This window comes from Telmatherina bonti (genome assembly GCF_933228915.1).
Source record: "Telmatherina bonti genome assembly, chromosome: 3".
In the NCBI taxonomy this organism is placed as follows: Eukaryota; Metazoa; Chordata; class Actinopteri; order Atheriniformes; family Telmatherinidae; genus Telmatherina; species Telmatherina bonti.
In genome coordinates this window covers 12,127,734-12,136,082 of record NC_136621.1, presented here as the reverse complement: position 1 = coordinate 12,136,082, position 8,349 = coordinate 12,127,734, and the positions used below count along the sequence as shown (strand labels likewise).

General features: G+C 39.6%; 1 protein-coding gene across 1 annotated transcript in view; it reads left to right on the top strand.

Moving 5' to 3' along the window:
* Positions 1 to 532: 532 nt before the first annotated feature.
* The window catches only part of LOC306772668 (uncharacterized protein), a gene marked incomplete at both ends in the record, with an annotated part of 83,615 nt that continues 75,798 nt past the window's right edge, over positions 533 to 8,349 (top strand). The window contains 2 exons of the mRNA XM_079262268.1: positions 533 to 1,059; positions 1,210 to 2,359. Of these exons, the coding sequence (XP_079118394.1) occupies positions 533 to 1,059; positions 1,210 to 2,359 (1,677 nt within the window). The remainder of the gene's footprint in view (positions 1,060 to 1,209; positions 2,360 to 8,349) is intronic.

Genomic DNA, 8,349 nt, shown 5'->3' with positions numbered 1-8,349 from the left:
AAATAACTCACACATAACACTTCATCTTGTAGTCTGTCCTTCAGTCTCTGCATTACAGGGAACACCCTGTTTAAGGTGACACATGCAGGGTGTGGACTGAATAGAAATGTGCGATTAAAATAGCTTAAATGGTAAATATTACAATTATCAGATGACCAACAGAAACTCCTCCTTCTGTACGTTACTATTTCAGGTCGAACTTTCTGAGCAACTGAGTAGAGCTTGCTGTCCACATTCAAGGTAATTAGTGTGTGATATGTACCAATAAGTAATTTATCACATCTAAACCTCTTTTATTAACCCTTTATGGGGCAAGTGACTATTTTTGATCACTTTGTTTTCTTTCATATTCAGCATGAAACTTTTTCTTTAGTTAAAGCAACAACATAATGGAGGTCTTGGTACATACCAGAAGGACAATTTTAGGTTAAAATGTCTAATTTCAAGGTATTTCATTGAGTGCCCTATAAAGGGTTAAAGCTTCGGCCTTTCACAGATGAATTCATGACTGTCTTGTGTTTTCTCCTTACAGATGGCAAAGCTCTGGAAACTCATGTTCCTGTGCTGGGTGTGGAGTCCCCCGAGTCTTTCATCGAATGTGAGCTTCATTGGTTCCCCCCAGGAGTGTCAGAATGCTCACTTTGTCCCAGGTTACAACCTCGGAGGAGAAGGTTTTGACATTGTCAGAATGGCCAGGAAAGGCGCCTATGTCATCGACACAGAAACATGGAAGCTTAAAGATGGCTCATGTAGGATGTACAGAAACATTCACATGAACAACAAGGTGCAGAAGGTCCCAGTTGCTGTGGTGGACTGGAGAGGCATCCCAAAGTGCAGCTTGTCGATCGCCAGTACTCTGTACGACTCTGTGGAAAGTCTTGTCAACGACTCCACATCGGCCGTGACCAACAACTGGAAAATTGGTCTGGATATCCCAGTGACCAGTGTCGGGTTGAGCCTCGGAGGGTCCCACGCCAGGGCTTCTGAATTTGGCATGCAAAAGTCCAAAGAAGACCGCTACACCTTTTTTCGCCATTCTGTTCACTGCAGCTTCTACAGGTGAGTATGTGACAGATATTTGTTCTCTCTTTAACGCCAGATTTCTATGTATTTCCAACAACAGCTGTATTATTTATTAGAACTAATGTAACATCTAAATCAAATATGATCATCTGCAATTTCCTGATGAGGTACCTCTGTTCTTCACAGATACCGACTGGCAGCAGAACCTCCACTGAGTAAAGAGTTTGAAACAAATGTGAACTCGCTTCCTTCCTATTCGTGTAATACTAGACACCTGTATAGTTCTGTTATTGAAACATACGGTACACATTACATCACACAAGTGTTTCTCGGGGGAGAAATGAAGGCAGTCACAGCTGTCAAGACCTGTTTGGCGTCTCTGAACGGTTTCTCTGCGACAGAGGTCAAAGACTGTCTTTCTGTCGAGGCCTCCAAAAGCTTTGGGAGGACATCTGAAATAAAAGCCATGTATGAACACTGCAAAGAAAAACGCAAAAGATTGAATTCTGGTCAAAGTTTCAGCCACATGTTTGATGAGCGCAGAACAGAAGTCGTTGGTGGAGACATTGGTGGGACTGATATCCTCTTCCAAGGGCAAGCAAACTATGGAATGTGGATAAATTCTTTGAAAACTGTACCTGATGTGGTCCGATACAACTTAAAACCGCTGCACACCATACTGCCTGTCGGTCACCGTGCCAAGTTTGGACTGAAGCAAGAGGTGGAGAAGTACATCAAGAAAAATGCAGTGTTGAAAAAATGTTCCGAGTCCTGTCAGGTTGGACACAGATCCAGCAAAAGAGATCCGTGTGCTTGTGTCTGTAACAGTAATCAGAATCTCAGGTCAAACTGCTGCCCGGCGAGGAAAGGTCTCGCTACTTTGAAGGTTTATAATCTTTATGCAAATAATCTTTATGGTGACCAGTGGACAGAGACAGACGGTTCACTGGAGGTTAAGTTTGGCTCCCAGACGGAGCGCACTGCCGTTATACAGGACAATGACAATCCTAGGTGGTCAGAGACATTTGACTTTGGATCTATTAATCTGAAGGTGAACAGGAAACTCACAGTTACAGCTTATGATAGGGACAACTACTGGAACAGTGATCTGCTTGGCTTGTGTTGGACCAAGCTGCGTAGAGGAGGGTGGAGAGTAACCTGTACGTTAGATTATGGCACCCTCTTCTTTTCCTACGAGGTCATTTGTGCACCAGGTCTTACTGGTGATAAATGTCAAGACTACAAGCCCTCCCCAATGGGCACGTCTCTGGCCAAGATCTTCTACACCAGGAATGGGATCCTGGTTGGAGATACTGGTCAGCAGTGTACCAAGTCAGTCAGTTAGGGTAAAATCCTGCAGTTATTCAACTTCCTGTTGCTGATAATGCTTCTTTGGCTTTTGCAATATTGCAGTTTTCGTTTAACCTTTAATTGAAGGCAGCATTTATTTCTGTGAGAACTTTTAAAAATATGATCACTCTTAACTATGTAAAACTTTCGTGTTTCAATGTTTCAGTGTGAAACTTAAAACGTATGTCTGTATTTTGTGAAAGAGTATAGTGCCTGAAGTGTTTTCAAGTGGTCCTTTGTGTGTTCATCATTACACCAATAAATTCAGCGATTTCATGCTATTATAAGCAAACAAGTTGAAAATGTTACATTGTACAGGAATAAATATGCAAGATGTGTGTATGTGTTGGGGGTGTGGGTGGGGCATGCATTTGCTGAAGTAATAAACAGCATTAAATCTTGAATGAGTTGTGCATAAGTTGAACTTTGTTCAAATGTGTGATTTGTGGCCTTTTTAGAGCTCTTAGCAAACAATGGCTGTACGTGCAGAATTATGTGCAGAATAAACCACTAACAAACATCTTGTAAAGGTGTGTGAGAGAGAGTTTATTACGGAGTTTATCCAGCACATGCTGTTCATAGGACTCCCGCTCTGCAGGTGTTAGATCTTTCCCCGCTTCAACTAACCTGGCTTGTGTTTTTGGATAACAGGTGGTGAAAACTTACCGTAACAACATGACAGGTCAGAAACAAGCTTTTAGAATAACTGACAACACGACGTGGTCTTTAAAACAACCATACATGATGTCAGCTTCACGCTTTATATAACAGCAAAATGGAAGCTGGGCAACAGGAGTAAAACAGAGTAATGTTTTAGTTTTTTGTAGGGAAACTATGTTTTGCATTTGCAGAAGCATATTTTGTGCTATAAAATATGCACATTATCTGGCTCAGTGATCAAAACACAATCCAGTCTGTGTGCCAGATCTTTAAGACCTATGTTACCACAACACAACAGAAAATGCATTTTACAGTGCTTTCACGTCTAATAATTACATGGTAAATATGAAGAATATAACTTTCTATTTGCTTTCTAAATCATTCACCATTAAATGTGATGTATGTATTTAATTAACCACCACATCTAATAGCAAGATGATTCTGCATTTATTTTGGTGGTTCAAGTAGTATTTTTACACAAAATTAATTTTAGTCAACAAAATTAGTGTAAAGTATCATGAAAGAATTAAATTTAGTTTTAATGGTTTAATTGATTGATCAAATGTTGGGAAGTTTTTTTTTTTCTTTTTTACAGCAAAGGTTGAAATGAAATACAAACATGTTAGTCTACAAATGAGGAAATAAAGAGTTAAAAGTACAGTAACATGTGCCACATATGTGTGAACTAATCGTGATATTGGAGGATCACATGACCAGAATAAAACAGAAATGCAAACACAACCATATTTCTACATCCAATAAAACTCATAAAAAGAATTTGTTTTCACTTGTTTTTGGTATCGTCCAGCAGAAAACTGCAACTGTACCGCAGTCAAAACACCAGCAGTGAAGTACACGTGTGGTAAATAACCTTTTTTTAAACGTGAGCATGTGCTCGGTCTCCCCGCTCACCAAAAGTTTCATTTTTACACTTCAGTGTTTGCGTGTATGTGTGTATGCATATTCTCATGAGGCAGATGCAAGTACTGTATGTTCCATGTGTGTGTGGTACACATTTACACAAGCACAAAGAGTCCTCTGAGGATCCCGACCAATCACTTTGCCTCTCTGTAACGCACACCTGCTGTCTGTGTTATAAATAGATGATGGATAGCTACATCTATTCCCCCGTGTCAAACCCCTCAAGTTCAAAAACTTCAGCTGACAGAGGAGGAAAGACACTCAGCACAAAGATAAACAATAACTCATAAACAATATCTTGTTTATTTGAATTGTTAACAGCTCTATAAAGACTAAAGCGTAACCCTGTCTGCATTATAATATGAAACAAGTTACTATTTTACCCAGAAATGTAATCAAGTTCTGAAAAAACTTCTCTTTAAAACACGAGCATTATTAATGGGACGAGTTTTTCTGCAAAGAGAAACAGCAAAGGTTTCTTTTAAAGTAGGAATTATGAGTTAAAAGCAGGTTTAGGACTGATTTTCAGTTACAATCATGTTATTTTGAGCACAAAGCTGTGAGACATATGGGAAGCTGCCATGACCACACGGCGCTCCTGCTGACTTCTCCTGCATATGTTAATATAAATGCTAAATGTCTGAATTAAACAGCTACATACTATACCTGATTTCACCTTCTATTACATGACCTTTAGGTCTATTCGTCTGTTACTCTCTATACCAGCTTAATCCTGCATGCAGTCACTCGTACACTCTGAGTGTTAATATGGAACCAATGATCAAGAAGCACTTTCTTTGGACAGTGGTAGGGTAGGAGATGTTTTCAAGGACAAATTTTTCTACATTGCTTAAAATTCCTTTCACACACTGATTGCAGGCAAATAAATAAATGTTGTAACACAAAAATAGAAATATTTATTCTCAAGTGGAACGGACAGGACTGAAACAATCCCATCATTTTAACCGGCCGGTTCTAAACGATGGGATGGTGATATGTCTGTCTTGTGGCATTGTTAGACCTGTTCCGCCTCTTTTTCAATAAGTTTGATCCAATTTCGTTACCTCTGGATTTCAGTTTAACATCATTACAGATGATTAAGTTATATAACAATATATATATAACAAAAATATAGATAGAATCCCATATTTTTCAGGATCAGACTGATTTGGCTTCTTTACATCCATTGGTGTTTATTCCATTGCAATGTTGCCTTCTGTTTCTAAATAAACACAGTTAAACAGTCAGAAACTGTCAACCATCCAGACAAATCGTTCAGACTACTGTCCTCAGCACATACGGCCGCCTCTCTCTCCCCGTCCCATTTCTGGGTCTATCCACAACAAAACTGATTTACATCTGTAGAACAGGTTGTGCCCATTTCATCACTAATAATCACATGTTTGAGGTTAATTCACTATTAGCATACTTACTTTGATATTAACATGAATAAATAAATAAATACATATAAAAAAATGTTCCCATATATCAAAGATAATTACAGAAAAGCATGACCAGCAGGTGCAGCTCCAGACGGAGTGACAGGTGAGAGTAAAAAAGCAGAGTGACGATTTCTTATGATCCAGTTATTAAAGCCGAGGGCTGGTGTCCTGAAGGTAATGAATCCTTTCCTACTGCAACACCTGATTCAAATAAAATGCCTCTCCAAAAGCTTTTCTCTAGTTCTGCACAAGTCTGTGAATGACCCACTCATTTGAATCAGTAGTTGCTGCAGGGAAACATCGGCTACCTGCAGGACACCACCGGAGGACTGGAGCTGGGATGCCTGGCCTGACAGTAGACTTGTTTCAGAGAAATGATTCTTAGTATTTCACCGTATTATTAGCCCTCCATAGTTTGTACCCTGTAGATTCCAGACAGCACTCAAAAAGTGCAGTTTTTGTCTTTATGTGGCCCAAATTGTACATTTGGGGTACAAAAGCAGAACCTTTTAGGGAACCAGTTCAGTGACAGGTGTAATGGGAAAATTACATACTTTATTTTCTGAAAATAAAATTGGAATTTGGCACAAGCATGAGGCATGGATTCATTCTGACTTGTACCTGCAGTTTGGTTTAATGATATGCTAAATATTTTCTTGGCATACTTTGAGTCCTTTAGTACCAACTGAGCATGGTTTAAACACCACATACTGCCTGAGTATTGTTGCTGACCATGTCCATCTCCTTATGACCACTGTGTACCATCTTCCAATGGCTGCTTCCAGCAGCAGGAGGCACCAGATCTCAGTCCAACCGAGCGTTTTGGGATGTGGTGGAGAGGGAGATTCTCATCTTGGATGTGTGTGGATCTGCAGCAACTATGTGATGCCATCATGTCCATGGAAAAGAATCTCTGAGGAAAGTTCCCAACACTTTGTTGACTATGTGACACCAAGAATGAAGAATGTAAAAGTGGTCCGACCTGGTACTAGCAAGGTGGACCTGATAAAGTAGCGTATATTAAATATGTCTCTGCAAATATTCCAGTTTATAATCAGCCAAATGAAAATGCTCTATCGCCCAGTATAAAAAACTGTTTGAATAAATAACATAATTGAGAAGAAAACATCCAGGAGGAAGAGAGAAGCTCCTGCAACTGCAACTGCAACTTTATTTATATAGCACTTTTAATACAACCAAACCACAGTCGACCAAAGTGCTGTACAGAATAAAACAGAGATAATGATCATAATACAAATACAGAGTGCAAAAACATATAAAAATTTCTAAAACTGGTAGAATCATGATAAAAACAGTCAGATTAATAATGTCCACATCTCAGGTGGTGTTAAAAGCCAGTGAAAACAGGTGGGTTTTAAGACGTGATTTAAAAACAGGTACAGAAGAGGCCTGTCGGATGTGCAAAGGCAACTTGTTCCATAGTTTTGGAGCTGCAACTGAAAAGGCTCTGTCCCCTCTGAGTTTACGGTGGGTTTTTGGTACACTCAGGAGGTGCTGGTCAGCCGACCTGAGTGACCGCGTCGGAGAGTAAGGGCGCAACAACTCAGAGAGGTAGAGGGGGGGGCAACATCATTCAAACATTTAAAAACAAATAAAAGAAGTTTAAAATGGATCCTAAAATGCACGGGCAGCCAGTGAAGAGACGATAAAACAGGGGTGATGTGCTCATATTTACGAGTGCCAGTTAAAAGACGTGCAGCAGCATTTTGTACAAGCTGCAGGCGAGTAAGTGCGGACTGGCTTACACCAAAGTAAAGTGCATTGCAGTAATCCAGCCGTGTGGTGACAAAGGCGTGGATCACTGTTTCAAGGTGCTGTCGTGATAAAAAGTGCTTTACTTTGGCTAGCTGCCTTAGGTGGTAGAAACTGGACTTGACCACAGAGCGAATCTGACTGTCCAGCTTAAAGTCACTGTCCATTTTAAAACCAAGGTTCCTGATTTCAGTTTTTGAATATTTAGTTAGTGTTTCTAGGTCCACAGTCACAACTCCATTACTGGTCCTGGTTTAAGGTCACATGTGAAAACAGGCTAACATAAGGCTAGCATGCATTACTTTCATCGGCCTTGAGAAACCTTTAGTCCTCACATCTGCAAAACCTCACATGAGCGTTCTCAGAATCAATAAATATATAAATTTATATTTTCACGGCATGTTTCAACAGCTTGTGAGGCCTCCGCATCACATTTTATATAATTCACCTCACCCTGTACTCAACAACGGTGGTGTTGATGAAGGAGTAGCGAGAAACAGTGGTGTGAACACTCCCTCCCATCTCATACTCATGTGTAAAGCCACCTCCCAACAAAAACAGTGTTTTTATCCAACGATTTTAGAAACTGACACTTAAATGTCTATTTAACCGCTGAAGATGGTCGTCGTCACCCAACCTTCTTCATAGGAAGTTTTACACTCAACCTTAGAAAAGGTCAAAGTACATCACACTGTATGTATCGCACACAAATGCACAAGTGTTATTTCAGAGTGGGTTCCCACAGCTTTTTGAAGCCCCGCTCGTTAATTTCTTGTAAAAGCATTTCATTGTTGTTTAAGGATGGTAGCTGAATTCATCTCTAACTATTTCCTGTCTGATGTCTGAAGATCCATCTCATGAGAGCATAAAAACTTTTCTGCAATATTTGAGAGGTTTTTCAAATCTTCCATGCCATTACCAGCATTATATTGCTTAAATATTGACAAAGGGTGGGACTTTAACGCATTCATTATGATTAATTTATTACAGGAAAATTAACGCCCTAAAAAAATTGAATTAATCAATCGCAGAATGTTAGTCAGAGCTCAGTTTCTCAGTTCATGGATTACACTGATGTACGATGTAGACTTCTGCTATAATCTCAGCACTTTGGTGCTATTTTTATTATTTTTTATTATTTATCCTTCTAGCAGCTCTAAGTAAAGAAAAAGCAATCACA